This window comes from Sorex araneus, chromosome 4 (genome assembly GCF_027595985.1).
Source record: "Sorex araneus isolate mSorAra2 chromosome 4, mSorAra2.pri, whole genome shotgun sequence".
Taxonomy (NCBI): domain Eukaryota; kingdom Metazoa; phylum Chordata; class Mammalia; order Eulipotyphla; family Soricidae; genus Sorex; species Sorex araneus.
The window spans coordinates 216,569,710-216,585,962 of record NC_073305.1 but is presented as its reverse complement, the minus strand read 5'-3'; the positions used below and the strand labels follow the sequence as shown (position 1 = coordinate 216,585,962).

The window sequence follows — 16,253 nt, the reverse complement described above, 5'->3', positions numbered from 1 at the left end:
TACCTACTGAGACACCTCTATGAACCTAGGTCATGGAATAGTAGGTACTTCTGTATATATATTGGATACCCATATAGATAGATAGATATAGATATAGATATGTCTCCCTCTCTTTCTCCCTCTCTCCATCCTTCTCTCTCTCTTAACATGAACTCTCCCTTCTCTCTCTCTTAACATGTACTTTCCTCTCTCTCTTAACATGAACTCTCCCCTACCTTTTACTTTTTAAAGCCAATCTTAAAGGAGGAGGGGAAAAGTGTGAACTCAGAATACTCCTTTATCAGTAAAAAGTAAACCCTGAACAGCTGAACCCAGAGACCTCAAGGATAATAAATGTGGCTGAAGGGGAGATACGTTCTATTTCTCTCTGCTCTGACCTGACACTCTGGGCCAGGCTCCTCCCTCCCCCTCCCACCCCCCCCCCTCCCTTCTGCCAGCTGCCCTATCTGCCCTGTTAGAGTAACTGTCCAAAATCAAGGCAAGTTCTTTATTTTCGGTAGGGGCGTGGGTGCGAGTCCACCCTCTGAGCTGTGCTCAGGAGACCCAGGGACCCCACCTGACGGTTCTCAGCCAATCGGGCTGGCAGTTCAACACAGGGACCTGAGGATGCTATGGCTCTCATAGCATGCTCTCTCAGCCAGATTGTAAGGAAGACGTTACCATCACATACACACGCACGCACACATATGTAGGGTATAGAGTCACTGTCACTGTCACTGTCATCCCGTTGCTCATCGATTTGTTCGAGCGGGCACCAGTAACATCTCTCATTGAGAGATTTATAGTTACTGTTTTTGTCATATCCAATACGCACAGGTAGCTTGCCAGGCTCTGCCGCACGGGCGAGATCCTCTCGGTAGCTTGTTGGGCTCTCCGAGAGGGGCGGAGGAATCCAACTCGGGTCAGTCGCGTGAAAGGCGAACGCCCAACCGCTATGCTGTACCACTCCAGCCCATATGTATGGTAACATCTACATATGTAAATGCATATATATATACACACACACACACACACGCATACACACACACAGACGAGGTGTACATCTTTCGAGCTTTGTGGCATATTAGCTGAGTCTGGTGCTTGGAAGCCTTCGAGTTCTCATCCTTGAGCTAACGTGAGTGAACGAGAGGGCCTGAGGGAGGGCCGTGCTGGCAGAGCCTCGGTCTCAGGTGGCTCTTAATCCACACAGCTCTGAAGGGGACCCCCACACTCCCCTCATCCCCACTGTCATACTCCCAGTTAGGACATTTTCTTATTTTCTCTGGAATGGTGGATATTTACATGTGTATGCCCGGATCCCTGACTTTGAGAGGAGGAATCCGGTGTTTTTTGTGCATGACATCCACTCCATTGACTTTAATTTTGGGGGACTGTGTTCCTGCTAGTAGACCACCCCCCCCCCCCCCCGCGCACGCCTCCCCCCCACATCCTCTTAAGGAAACAAGGCTGTCTGCAATTAAGCGAGTGCTTCCTGAAGTGTAGCCGTCAGAACAACAGATACGGCACCTTTCAGGGGCCCTGAACTTGGAGTGAGTGTCCTGGTTCAGGTCCCATCACTGGAACAAGTTGCCAACACTCTGCTCTCAGCTACACTGTCTCTAAAAGAAGTTTGGTCAGCGTGTCCACCTCACGAGTATAGAGAGAATGTTAAAGTGTGAATCCTCTCATCGAGGATTTATTTCCGAGCAGTCAATAAGGGCGAGTTTTTACCCAGTTTCAGCTTGAGAGATGCTGGGAGGGAGACGTTAACATGCCACCTCCTGCTCCGTCCAAGTCTTCTCTTGCTCTCTCTGCCCCTGAGCCTGACTTTGCACCATGACGCTGAGCTAAGAAGCCACACAGCTTTCTAGCCGCTGCAGAGAGGTGGAGCTGGACGGCAGCCTGGTTCTGCTGTCCCCAAAATAAAGGAAATTAACTCACCTTCATCCCTCTGTCCCTATACAAGTTGCTTAATCTTCTGTGCTATGAACCACGCATTGGTTGGGTTTTTCTAGATAAACAGAGTCAACAGGACGCATATAGAAACACCTCCCGTTATAGTTCCTACTAAAGCGTCTGAATTCAGGGAAGTCTAAATCCATTTCAAGTCGAAGGCCTGGGACCAGGGGAGTTGATTTTGTAAATCCACCGGCAGAAGAAAACTGTGGTTTTCTTCTCAGGAAGGAACGGAATCTTCCCCTTGTCTGTTATTGTATTCAGGCCTTCCATGGGTTGGATTATGGCCCCCACATTGGGGAGGACAGTCTACTCTGCTGATCCCACCAATTCAAATGCTAATCTCAGCTAGAAATATCTTCGTCTTGGGGGAGTTTCATCTGGATGCCTCATGGACCAGTGAACTACACACACAAAATTAACCGTCCCAGAGGGCAGGAAGATAAGACATCCGTTCCCACTTCTAATCTTTCAGAGAATGTCATTGCAATTGAAATATCTCCAGAGCTTTCCTTGCTTCAGCAAAAAAATACATATTATTGTTTCTCTCCTGGGCGCCTGGCACTGGGTTAATTGTTTGGGACACGGTAGTCAGTGAAGCAGGTATAATTTCTCCCCTCGGTGGAGCTGATCTCTAGTCAAAGGAGACAGGAAACACACAAATAACTGAGAACGGAATTTAAAAATGATGCCGGCTAACATCACACTCAGACAGGGAGGTGATGAAAGAAAATGGGGAACCGGAATGAGGGCATTGGGGTTAAGGCTTATGCCTTGCATTTGGCCAATGCTAGTTTGGGGGCCTCACCTGGTGGTACTCAGGGCTTACTCCTGACTCTGCTCAAGGATCACCCTTGGAAGTTCTCAGGGGACCTTGTGTGGTGTCTGTGGTTGAACTGGGATCAGCTCCATGCAAGGCGAATGCCTCAGCCTCTCCACTATCTCTCCAGTGCACTCAACCCTGGTCTGATCCCTGGGTGCCACGTGGTTCCCTGAGCATTTCTGGGTGTGATCCTGGAGGCTCCATAGCACCTCTGGGATGTCTTAGGTGAGTCTCAGCACCGCTGGGCCAAACAGCATCATGTCTTCATGCCCTAGCAATGAGCCATCAACCTGGACAGCCAAGAATCACCAGGAAGGACCCCCCAGGTCTGCTAAGTGCCTCTTTGGAGCCCCTTCCCTCCAAATGAACCACTTTTGGGGAGTCCCCAGGGTCCCATCAGAAGTGACATTTGACCAGAGTACACAGTGCCTAGAAGTATCTAGACAGACAGCCAACTAGAACGTTTGGACTGAGAGGGGAGCATGGAGATAAGACCCCCCCAGCCGTGGGGTGGGGGTGAGCCTTGGGTTTTCTACAAGAGTGGAACCCTGTGGGTGCTGAATTGAATAGCATCTCCCCCGAATCTCGGTCCACCAAGAGCCTCAGGGTGTGACGCTCCTTGGAAAGAGAGTCTTTGTGGGTGTGATAAAATTAAAAGCACACTGTGAGCCCCGGATTATCCCAGATCCTCATCCTGGTCCTCGGAAGAGGAGGGGAGGACACTGGGGGAGCAGGACCGGTTGGAGGGAGATCTCTGCGTCAGACTAATGCAGCTAAACCAAGGCCAAGTATGTGCAGAATCGCCTGAGCCAGCAGAAGTCAAGGGGCCAGGCAGGCTCCTCACGGAGCTTGGGAAGGCTGGAAACCTGACCCTGTTATTTTCAGACCCCGCAATACCCCTTGATTCCAAACTCTAGCCCCTAGAACTGTGAGAAAATTGATTTCTGTTGTTCTAAGCGACCCCATTTATGGCCGTTTGCTGCGGCAGATATTAGGGAATGAATATCCTGGCTGGATATTCAGGAGGAAATGTTGAAGGGGGGGAAAGTAACCACAGGCCAGGTCATGTCATCCTGGGGGACTACTGCGTGGCTTTTATCCCCATGTGCAATGGGGCGATGCATGTTAAGTATGTTGTCATGTCCTTGGACCAAAGACAGAGTCAAATGAGGCACCGTGGGCGTTAGCAGGTGGGTCCAGGCTTCGCAGGTAAACACCACCCCCTGCATCCTAGAAATACCTCTGGGTGCGGGGAGAAGGAGTTGCAGGAAGTCCTCTTGAAGGTACCCTGGGCCCGAGGAAGGGAGGTTGGGGGGAGGCCACCTGCTGAACCCCTCCAAGGTGCAGCTGGTTCTGAAAACTGGTTATTACCTTAGCACGTTCCATTTCCATGGAAGCCAAGCTTCATCCACCCCACACCTGTACAGCGTCTGCCACTAATTAAGAAGGAGACAGATGGAGGACGGCACAGTTTAATTTTACAGCCTTGGTTCCTTCAAGGCAATTAGGCTCATTGGAAAGAAGGCACCTTTTTTTTTTTTTCAATCTTTTCCCCTCTTTTTAAATGAAGAAAAATCAAACCAGGGAAGACCAGTGCTGTTAAAAGGCTCACACATTTGTTTCCTGGTCGGCCTGTCAGCCATCTGCCCACTAGGTACCGGAGCTGATTAGGTTAATACAGTTATTAATGGGCCTTACAAGGCTGCTCAATGGATCTGTTGTTTATTTCATGGGGAGCTGCTTAATATACTCAGACAGGAGAGATGCTGCAGAAAGCTGGGAGTGGTTGGGAAGGCATTTCTGGCCCTTCCCCTGGATCCAACGCAGAGGAGACCCAGAACCCGAGGAGGCTGAGAAAAATCGCATTTCTTTGTTCCGGGAACAACTCATCAGCTCCTAACCACCAGCCACCTTTCTGGACCTGAAATTATCTTGAAAATAACTCTCTGAGGGCTGGAGAGATACTACAGCACTAAGGCGCTTGCCGTGCGTGCAGTTGAACTGGCTTTGATCCCTGGCACTGCCGATAGTCCCCGAGTATCACCAGGAGTGACCACTGAGTGCCGAGCCAGGAGTAAGCCCTGAGCACCACTGATTGTGCTCCCTGCCTTCCAGTAGAAGACAACAACTCTAAAAACTTAAAAAAATTGAATCACAATGAGATGCAGAATTGCAAGGTTGTTCATAATTGGGTTTCAGTTATATAATGGTCCAACACCCGTCCCTTCACCAGTGTACATTTCCCACCACGAATGTCCCCGGTTTCCCTCCCACCCCACCCCCCACATCTGCCTAAAGAAATAACTCTTTAAGAACTGGAGAGATAATACAGGGGTAAGGGGGCTGGAGAGATAGCACAGCAGGTAGGGTGTTTGCCTTGCACACGGCCGACCTGGGTCTGATTCCCAGCATCCCATAGGGTCCCCTGAGCACCACCAGGAGTTATTCCTGAGTACAAAGCCAGGAGTAATCCCTGAGCATCGCAGGTGTGACCCAAAAAGCAATATATATATATATATATATATATATATATATATATATATATTCACCTTTTGGAAGCTTCTGTACCCATACTTTCTAGAAGCTTCCACAGTCCCTCCTTATAAATGCTGTTCAGTATCCGTTATCCACTGCTGTGTAACAAATTCCCCCACAGCTTCATGGACTCATGAAGAACAGCCTCAGTGGACTCATATTTCAGGGTCTGCTGGGCATTCCGTGGGCGGGGATCGAGGGTGTTTCTGGGTCAGTCTCCCTCAACACTGATGCCGGTGGGCACGTGGGCTGTGCTGCATGGTCAGGTAGTTTCACCCGGTTCCTGGCAGTTAGCAGGCTGTGGAAACCGTGAGCGTCTGGGCAGTAGGACTCTGCCTACCCAGGCCTGGCCAGTGCTTCCTTCTTCACATCCACCCAGTGGCAGAAACTGTCTCTGTGGTCAAAGTCTCTGCTGCACACTGGACTCACAGGCTAGGGACACAGACTCTTCCTCTTGGTGGAACAAATTTCCCCAGAGTCCAGCTGTTTATTTTTTTTTCTTTTTGGGTCACACCCAGCAATGCACAGGGGTTACTCCTGGCTCTGCACTCAGGAATTACTCCTGACAGTGCTCAGGGGACCCTCTGGGATGCTGGGAATCGAACCCAGGTCGGTTGAGTGCAAGGGAAACGCCCTCCCCGCTGTGCTCTTACTCCAGCCCCTCCAGCTGGGTTTTAACGTGTTCCCTCTTCTGGAATGCAGATCCTGTTCCTCTCCTCCACTTTGAATTATCCTGAAAGGAAATCTTCCAGCTTCGAGGAAATCTTCCCTATCCAGCTTCTCATCCCAAACACATCCAGGCCCAGTGGAATGCCGTGTCCTCGGGCAGACCAGGCCCTCAGCCTGCAGCGCAGGTGGAGCAGAGGGGAGAAGGAAGAGCGAGGGCTGGTCAGTTTGGACACAGGCTTTCTTTGTGCCCAGCTGGCTCTCTGGCGGAGTGGCCTCCTAGTAAACGTTGGATTGAATCCTGTGCTTCTTCTTCTTCTTCTTTTTCTTTTTTTTTTTGCTTTTTGGGTCACACCCGGCGATGCACAGGGGTTACTCCTGGTTCTACACTCAGGAATTACTCCTGGCGGTGCTCAGGGGACCATATGGGATGCTGGGATTCGAACCCGGGTTGGCCGCGTGCAAGGCAAACGCCCTCTCAGCTGTGCTATCGCTCCAGCCCCTCCTGTGCTTCTATAGTCACCACACTATCGTCCTCTTAATAGACCCCGTCCTGGTCAGCCACCCGGTTCTCTGAGCTGCCTCACGGTGCTCTTCGCGGCTGTGTGGTGATCTGGGGCCACGTCGTCACAGCTGAGGGGCGCCTGTCAAGGGGTCTGGGCTAAGTGACATTCCTGAGGTCTCCCAGACTCAGGTCTGCCTGATTCCAGAGCCCGGCTACTTTCCTGTCTGCTCCATTCATGGCCCCAACTCCCACGTGTTTTCTCTGTTCGGGGCACCCACAGCCACCTTTCCCAAGAGACCTGCTCTGGGTTGTGCATGGAGTAGATAATCCCGGGGTACTCAATGATTCCTTACAATGGGGGCTTCTCTCTGCATCTGCAACGACAGGGCAAGAGTTGAATGACTCTGTGTCTGCTTTCCCTTAGAACCCTTTGAGAAGACATCAGCTATCATAGCTGTCGTGGCCCCTACTGCCTCAGCAGTGTGTCAGGATCAGAAATAAGAATCTTCTCATGAGCCCGTTGCTCTGAGTAGCCTTGAGACTAGTCTGTTGTCTGAAAAAAGGATCTTGGGGAAGAAGAATGCTGAGTCATGGGAGTGGGGGATGCTGAGTCATCGGGGTGGGGGATACTGAGTCATGGGGGTGGGGGATGCTGAATCATGGGGATGGGGAATGCCGAGTCATGGGAATGGAAGGTGCTGAGTCATGGGGATGGGGAATGCCGAGTCATGGGAATGGAAGGTGCTGAGTCATGGGGATGGAGGATGCTGAGTCATGGGGATGGAGGGTGCTGAGTCATGGGGGTGGGGGATGCTGAGTCATGGGGATGGAGGATGCTGAGTCATGGGGATGGAGGATGCTGAGTCATGGGAATGGAGGGTGCTGAGTCATGGGAATGGAGGGTGCTGAGTCATGGGGGTGGGGGATACTGAATCATGGGGATGGGGGATGCTGAATCATGGGGTGGGATGCTGAGTTATGGGGATGGAGAATGCTGAGTCATGCTGGGGCAGAATGCAGTGTGGCTCTTGGTAAGAGACTCCTGAAAGAAGGGAACTGGGGCTTCTCTCCTCTGGCCCTGCTGTTCTCTGCCCCATGCTGTTTTACTCAGGCATCTGTTCCCTGGATATTTACTGAGTACCTCATAGCTGCAAGGAACCAGAACGGTCAATGCAATGGGGACAAAACAAATCGAACCCATCTCGCCATTAGGAAACTTCAATAGGAGTGATAGGCCGTGCAGAAACAACCACATCGGTAGGTGGGACGTGGCAGCTGGCAGGTGAGCCATGGAAAGGCGTTTGCCTTGCAGGGAGGGGTCCTGGTCAGGCTTCCTAGAGGGGAAGGGTTAGGAGAAAGGGGGGGGTCACTTCCCTTCAGTTCTCTGACAAGGCGTTTGCTCTAGCACTGTCTCTGACTCACTCCAGCTGCCCGTTACAGTCATCAACTCAGGGTCTGGCTTGGAAGTTTTGGGTGTGGGTTCCACTCGCTGAGATTCGGACTAAATTCCTTTGGGGGAAGGATGGAGGGATCTTTAAAAGCTTCCCCTGTGTCATATTACCCCCCCACCCCATACTGAGAAGTGCAAGAAGTACAGGCAGGGCCCGGGCTCACAAAGCACTCAAGGTCTAGTAGGAAGATGTCAACGTGGAAATGGGAAATTCTAAAACCGTGTCACCAGAGTATGTTAGAAATAGGGTGCGGAGGGAAGAGCCGGGAGGTCGAGGTGTGGGGTGGAGCCTGGTGAGTCGCCTCAACTCCAACCTCTGCTTCTCTCGCCAGCCAGAGACCTGGTCCCGAGTTCCATCATACCAGACAGATTTTTGTTTCTCCTTCAGTGTAATATGTGGGATTGTGTGGCCATTCTTTGGGCCCCCCTTAAAGAATGTCCGGCCCCAGAGCAGGGTGAGTGGGGCCTGCCTGGGCAGCTCCGTACATTTCTGGTATATGAGCCCTGGCCAGTGCCTGTTTGATGGGCAATGAAATGACCGAACATATTGTTTGAAGGGGATTGGTCAATGAAAGATGCATTGTCACGTTTCAGAAATTTCCCTCCAAGTGCTGTGGACAGAGTAGAGCACAGGAGGCGGAGCTCGGGACCGGGAGACCAGTTTGGTGGCTGGAGCAGAGAAAGACTCCGAGGGGGGAGGAGCAGTGGAGTAGTCAGAGGAGATTTGTCAGATGGAGCGGGAAGGTTGTAGTGGTTGAGCGTTGTGCTGGATGGCGGGGGGAGGGGGCCGGGGATGGGGCACGAAATCAACAACTGTCACCGTGTGTCTGGCTTGAGTGGCTCCACTGCGGATGGTCCCACGTTGGGGAGAAGAAAGAGCCTGAAGGGGAGCAGATCTGAGTATGTTCAGGAGCACAGGCATGGCTCTTGGGAGACGCCAGGTACCCTGCCCTGGAGGTCATGGGTCAAGTATGCTTAACGCCCAAGGAGGAAGATCAAGGCCTCGTTCCAGAACACTAGGGCATCAGCGGCCCAAAACACCCCCCAAGAAAAAAAGGGGTGCTAAATTTGCTGCTAAGCCGGGCCACCTTGAAGGAAGCATGATACTTCAGGCAGGTGTGTGTCCTTTGCAATCTCCCTCACAGAGCCCCCGGGTCCTTGGGACTTGGATGCGTCCTGTTTCCAGGCAGGTCTAGAATGCAGAAAAAGACAAACTGTCCCTTGAGAGATGGCACCAGTTCACACAAGGCACATCCACGGGGATAGACACTCCTGGTGTGCAGCTTGACAAATGAACAGCTGGCTTCGTGGGGAGCTGGGCGCTGGAGTCGGGGCAGAGCCAGGATCAGTGAACTTCTGTGCTGACCCAGCGCAGCCAGGCAGGGGATGTTTGACCCATTTCATTTCAGAGTTGAAAGCTGACCCTCTACAGCCTTTCAAAAGTAGTCTTATTCCCTGGAGGGAGGGTCTGCCCTTGGCTCATCTACTAGTTGTGGGTCACCTGAATTAAATCATGCCACGGGCCTGGACTTTAGCCCCATCTAATCTGTCAGGCTGATGTTCTAATTCTTACCTGCCCTGCCTCTCTCCTGGGGGTGTCACAAAGATCTATTGAGAGAGGAAACGTGGACTTTTGTGATCTCCCTCACTCGATGTCTCACCCTCTGTCGGTGTGGGGTGTTGCACTAGGGTATGAAAGAAGAGCAAAGTTTCTGGTCTCCCAGGAGAGGTGTGTTTAAGGACGTGTCCCCAACAAATACATTTCACAACAGCAAAGGAGCTTATCATACAAGCACTGTAGAATAAAATAAGGTTCTTATCCAATGATCAGAAAAATACAGAAGGAAGGAAAAAAGAAAATGAGGAAGGAGGAAACAAAGAAAGAAAGGAAGGTCCAGGAAGATGGTTCAAAGGCTCAGGGCACATGTTTCACATGTAGCAGACCCTGGTTTCAAAGCACCTCACGTTCCCTGGCACCTCACCAGGTCACCACTGGCCTGAGGATGAAAGGTTCCTGCCCACACAGCCAGACTGAGTATTACTCAGGGGACTTGGGTGCTCAACCGCCCCTGGAAGGAGGAAGGAACGGAGGGAAGGAGGAAGGGGGCAGGGATAAAAGGAGGAAAAGTAAATCATGCTAATTTGCAGAGTGTGGTGAAATGGAATGGAAATAGATACAGACTTAGCATCGCTGGTCACATGCATCATGGTCTTATTAATGTTTACATCCTTCGGCAAAGTAATTCCACGCCAGGTAATTCATTTCCGGGCTGGATGGTAAATATTTCAGGCTCTGTGGGCCATGCAGTTTCCTTCCCAAGTTCTGAAATTCCTCACGACATAGCAGAGAGCAGCCCTGACCCCAGACACCTCAGGGTGGGAGACGCCAGTCAAATATGGTTTACAAAGCCAGGCAGATGCCTGATGTGGTCCCTGGACCATAGTTTTTCACCCCCTGGTGCGGATGAAGGAAATCTTACTAGAATTCTTCCAAATCCTAAAATATACAAAGAGAGTTGTAACCTAGAAGATGCCCATGCTAGCTTCACACATGAGCACAATCAGGCTGATCATCAGGAGGAAGCCTGAGTTTTACATTTCCATCCAATGAAATATCACAGAGGCATTCAAACACAGTCTGTAAGTCCTTCATAATAGCATGGAAACATATGTGATAACATGTCTCGTGAGAAATGAAGCCATAATAACGAGGCTAATGGTGGTCGCCAAGGGCTAAGTACTTGATCCTTGTCATCTCACTTAATCTTCCAAGCTACCCGTTGGGACATTCCTTTTCATTATGAGGATTTGCCGCCTGCAAAAGCCAAGGACACCGAGTCCTTTAGCCAGAGGGGTATTACCACTTGGTGATGGCGCTTGGGGGTTGAGTCAGGTCTGCTCAACCGCCAAAACCAAAGACAAAAGCAGATACTAGAGCGGATAGCTGTGTGTGTGTGTGTTCACTTCTCTTCCTGGGGAAGAGCAGAAGAAAATTTACGCAAGTGTTAGATGAGAGGTGATGAGTAGAAATTTCCCAGCATCACTGGGAAGGAATCTTCCAATATGGTTCTCTCCAAGGAGAGCCCACTCTTCCATTTTTAAAATTTTTTAGTTTTTTTTCCCCCTGACCCTGAAAGAGCCTCCAATGCGGCATCATTGGGAAGGATGAGTAAAGAGAGACTTCTAAAATCTCAGGGCTAGGATGAATGGAGACATTACCGAGACCGCTCGAGAAATTCAACAATCAATGAGATGATGATGATGATGATGAATTTTTTTTTTCTTTTTGGGTCACATCCGGCAATGCTCAGGGGTTCCTTCTGGCTCTGCACTCAGGAATCACTCCTGGCGGAGCTCAGGGGACCCTATGGGATACTGGGAATCAAACCCAGGTTGGCCGTGGGCAAGGCAAACGCCCTAAAGGAATCTTCCAGTAGTGTTCTCTTCAAGGAGAGCACACCTACTCTTTTAATTGTGGAGATACCGGGCTTGAGTTTTCTAAGGAAGCTGTGTCGAGCAGAGCCCTTTTGTGGTTGGGGGTAAGGATATGTGTTTCACGGCAGTGGGGGACTCGAGATTCCATTGGGGGGCACTCCCCCCATTCCCGGGTCCTGCTTTTGTCTCTGGGAAGCACACGCCTGCCTTCATCTGTCTGGTCCAGCGGAAGTTTGTCGCGTGCTTGTGTGTGCGCTGTGTGCCGGTCGGGAGGCTGTTCTTGGCTCGAGGACTTCTCCCTAACTCTCTTTCTCTCTCTCTCTCTCTCCTTCCTCTCCCTGTCTCTGCTTCCCTCCTTTCCCCTCCTCCGTCTGCCTGGCCTCCACAGCTGACAAGGTGAACGACGACTTCTACACGAAGCGCCGGCATCTGGCCGAGCTGGCGGCCAAGGGCAACCTCCCCCTGCAGCCGGTGCACCTGGAGAACGAGCCGCGGGCCTTCAGCCCGGAGCACGGCCCCGCCAAGCAGAATGGACAGAAGTCCCGAGCCAACAAGATGCCCCCCCACCCCCTGGCCTACAACTCCTCCACCGCCAACTTCAAGGGCTGGGACCCCAACGAGCAGTCTCTCCGGCGTCAGGCCTATGGCAACAAGGCCAAGCTGGGGACGGCCGAGTCGGGCTCCAGCGACCCTTTGGGACCTCGCCCCCAGCACTACCCACCCCCACAGCCATACTTCATCACCAACAGCAAAACAGAGGTGACTGTCTGAGCTCTGGCGCCGGAGAGCGCCCTGGAGACCACACTCAACTGAGAGAGGCAAAAAAAAAATTAAGGAATCACCCAGTCCACTGCCCCCTCCTGCCCCAGCCCCCAGCGTCCACCTACACACTCACCCTCCACACGACTAACCTACCGGCGACGTGAAGTCGCGTCTTTCCTGGGTCCTGCCTGGCCCGTGACGATGGGCAACCGAGCAAGACGGAAGCCTGGACATTTAGCAAGACAGCCGAGGGGGAAACTGAGGCTTGCTTTCTTTTCTACCGCAGCCCCCAGCCCCATCCAAGTTATCTGCCCACCCTGTGGGGGCTCATTCAGTCTTTTTCCTCTGCACGAGGGGCATACGGCAAGGGACACAGTTGAGAGAAATTGTCCTATGGCATGTCCCAGCGTTGGTCACACTTCAGGCTGAGAGAGATGGAGAGTGAGAGAGGACCCGCAGAATGTTCTGGAAAAGGGGCAGTCGTTCAGGGGAGGCATAAGTGCATCGGAAGCCTTTGGCTCGTTCCAAGAGGAGACGCAAACCCCAAATTCCCACGAGCCTATGAGACTACCCTTGGACTCTGAGCATTCTACAGACAGTGATATTCACATCGCCAGTGTTGGAAGCAAAAAACAACCCCCCCCCCCACACACACACACACTTCAGCTCACAAAAGCATTCACAGACCCTGAACCCTCCCAATGGAGCTGGAAAGGAAGCACGTGCTAGAGAACGTCCATAAAGACCTTGGCCAGGGACACGGGAGGAGCAGGCGTTGGTGGCGGAAGGAGGGGGTAGGGTCTAGAGACTTTCACATGACACTTTTTTTTTTTTTTGCAAAGAATAAAATCAAAGCCCACTACAAAGCAGACAAAAAGAGCAAATTTTATCTCTGCCCCTGCCCCGCCACCTCCCCATCTTCCAGGCGGGAAACCAACCATGATATGAACTGCCACCCTTTTTTTAAAAAAAAAAAAAAGAAATCACCTTTGAAAAGTTGGCTAGAGGCGAGAGGAGGCCCAGAAGCTTCCGTGTTTGGGGGATTCCTGCAGCGTTCTGGAGAGTTCTTCGCCGTTCTGGAGAGTTCTTCGCTGTTCTGGAGATTCCTTCTTGCCTCCAAGGCAAGTCAGAGACGCAGAACCAAATCCTCTAGGAACTGGTGACCCCCGGCCCCCTGCCCCCTTTCAGCTGCCGCCGCCGCTGCCAATCTTCAACTGCTTTGGACTGAAAATGTCATAAGCGTGGGTGGTGCCTTCAATGTGTTTCTGTTCAATGACCGTCCCGTGCCCGTGTGCAGCCTCCGTCCTTTCAGCCTTTCCTCCCTCCTGTGTTTCTGCAGTATTGTTGGTGACCCCGGTCTCCCCCACACTCCAAGGGGGTTGCTGTAATGTCAGGGGGCCCAATGTCAGAGATTCCCCCCCTGCTGCCCACAGGGTCCAAATGCCTCCCATCCTTCCCTTCCTGAGCTCCCGACCCTGTCTGATGGAGAAAGGCCGACTGAGCATGTCTGGGTCCCGTACTTCCCTCTGCCCCTCCAGACCATCTCCTGGATACATCTGTGCATTCACGCCCCACCCTCCTTCCAAAACTCCCCAGATTGTTCTCACAGCAAGTAAGCAGGTCTCAGGGGTTCCAACACAGTTTCCTGCCAGTGCTATGGTTAGTGGAAACCCAACGTGGGGGCTTGAGAGCAACGGGATGGCGTTGAAGGGGAGAGATTTTCCCCCACTCTTCGCTGACGACGGGGTACTTCCTGGAGACGTCTGCTTCCGGTGTTGGAAGCGGCGCACCCTCGGGTCCAGCAGGACTCAGAGCACATGTGACTAAGATTCCCCCTTTTTTTTTTAATCAAGGCTGTTTCTGCTTGGCTGAACAGTGCGGGGTCAGTACCCTCTGTCCCAGCTGCTTAGCTAGGACCCACCCCCCCCACCCCCCCCCGCTCTCCAGAGTGGAGCGAGTGCCAATGGCCACTGTCTGTTGGTCTGAGTGACCTAACACACTCTATGGCTCCAGGTCAGTGCTGGTGTCTAAGTGGCTTCATTTGAAATACTTTCAATTTGCGAAAGAAAACCTCCCAGCCTCGGCACAAACAGAAAACCAGTGTCGATGCCCCTGACCAAAAAAACGTAAGGATGAAATTAAGTCCAGAAGCAACAAGGCAGCAACTAAGTCCTGGTTAAATAGGTGTGGAAGCCTGTGAACCTACAGTGGTTTTCTCTTCTCTTTTGCTCCTCCTCCTCCTCTTCCTCCTCTTCCTCCTCCTCCTCTTCCTCCTCTTCTCTTTCTCCTCATCTTCCTCCTTCTGTATTTCCTCCTGAAACTACAGCTCAATTCTCTCCCTCCTCCTCCTCCTCCTCCTCCTCCTCTTCTCTTTCTCCTCTTCTTCCTCCTTCTGTATTTCCTCCTGAAACTACAGCTCAATTCTCTCCCTCCTCCTCCTCCTCCTCTTCTCTTTCTCCTCTTCTTCCTCCTTTTGTATTTCCTCCCGAAACTACAGCTCAATTCTCTCCCTCCTCCTCCTCCTCCTCCTCCTCTTCTTTCTCCTCTTCTTTCTCCTCCTCCACCTCCTCCTCCTCTTCCTTCTCCTCCTCTTTCATTCCTCTCTCTATGGAAAGATTTGACTGGATGTAAAGAATTGTTAAAGATAAAACAACGGCCAGTGGAGACTTTCTCTGCTGCTGTTGCTGACGGGCTGACAAAACGGAAGGGGAAATCCTTGAGGCAAGAGGAGTGAGCGAGGAGGATGAATTAGCACCAGATGAATTACCCCTAGATCCACACTCCGGTTCAGCGCACTGTGCGCACATGTGTGGTATACAGCTCCTAACCCAGGGAGTCTGCATTGGCTTCTCCAGTCTCCATCACTCACAAGCTCTGATCTGGGCTCCCCCCGTAGCTCACCATTAAACTGGGCCCCCACTTCAGCTCTCCCGGCCCTGATGCAGGACCCTCTTCCGGCTCTGAATTGACAGGGTCCCACCACCTCCTGGCTCCCTCCCTCTCAGAGTTTGCTGCCCCCCCTTGTGAGTTTCCTTGGTTGAAGTCTGCAGCTGTGGCTTTGGCAGAAGAGGTGTTGTGTGGTCAGCACCATGAAGAAGGAAGACCCCCCCCACCCCATAGGGGTGGCCCCTCCCAACTCCTTACCCCTCACCCCAGTGGGAGGGGGGCAGCAGAAATAGGAAAGTCACTTCTTGGTCCTCCTCTGGGAGGAGGAAAAGGCTGAAAGCGTGTCGTGGCGTGTGATCTATGGAACTGTCTGGACCGGTCATGGCTCCATGGACATCCTGTAGCTAGAGAGGAAGGATGGAGAAGAGGCGGGCCAGAATAAAGCAGAGACACTCTCTTGTGCCTCTAGTGGGCTTCTCCTTCTTGCCTTTAGCTGTCCCCCCACCTCCAGCCCCCATGGGACCCGAGTCTGCCAACCCTTTCTTCCCACAGTGACTCAGCCTCCATCTGCCTTGGGCTCCGCCTGGCATCCCCCTTCCAGCTCCCCTGCCCCAGTTTTTTTGTGTAAATGGAGCATATTTTACGTGCGAATATTTTAGTAACCGTATGTTCTGCAAGTAAACCTGTGTTCATACTTGTCGACAACTACAGAGTTTATGATACCAATAACTACTTCCTACAAAGAAGAAAAAAAAAAACATTTGTTTGTTTTCTAAGAATGTTTATTTGTAAACATATGTATTCACTATATTAATATGAATTTCTTACCTGGCAATAAAACAAATTCTATGTGATGCGGTTGGGGGTTGCCGAGTCTCTTTCTAGGGCCCTGTACCCCCTTTCGTGCCTTCTCTGGGGAGCAGCCCAATGAGCATGGGGTCACTCTCCGTCCGCAGAGGGAGGAGGAGGAGGTGTTTGCAGGGAGAAAATATTCCATGGAGATCTTAATTCATACACCTCTGCCAAAGGACTTTATTGTTTTTTTTTTTAAAAGGGAAGCCCAATGGGTAAGAACCCATCCTCCCTCTCTTCGTTCATGTCCCTCACTTGGAAAACACATATATATGGTCTGTTTGTGGGAAAGTTGCTGGGATTTGCACTTTCATTGTCACCAAGGGACCAGGGGTGCAAGGTTGCAACAGACAATGCAGCGGAGCGGATAGGAACTTGGCTTCCACCCTCCATTTATTAATTCG

At 51.7% G+C, this 16,253-nt stretch overlaps 1 protein-coding gene across 2 annotated transcripts in view; it reads left to right on the top strand.

Annotated features, from left to right (window-relative positions):
• Positions 1–15,851, top strand: part of SHISA9 (shisa family member 9) — a 256,863-nt gene extending 241,012 nt beyond the window's left edge. For both annotated transcript variants that reach the window (XM_055134675.1, XM_055134676.1), the window contains one exon: positions 11,738–15,851. In XM_055134675.1, coding sequence (XP_054990650.1) covers positions 11,738–12,120 — 383 coding nt within the window. In that variant the 3' untranslated portion in view covers positions 12,121–15,851. The remainder of the gene's footprint in view (positions 1–11,737) is intronic.
• Positions 15,852–16,253: the final 402 nt, after the last annotated feature.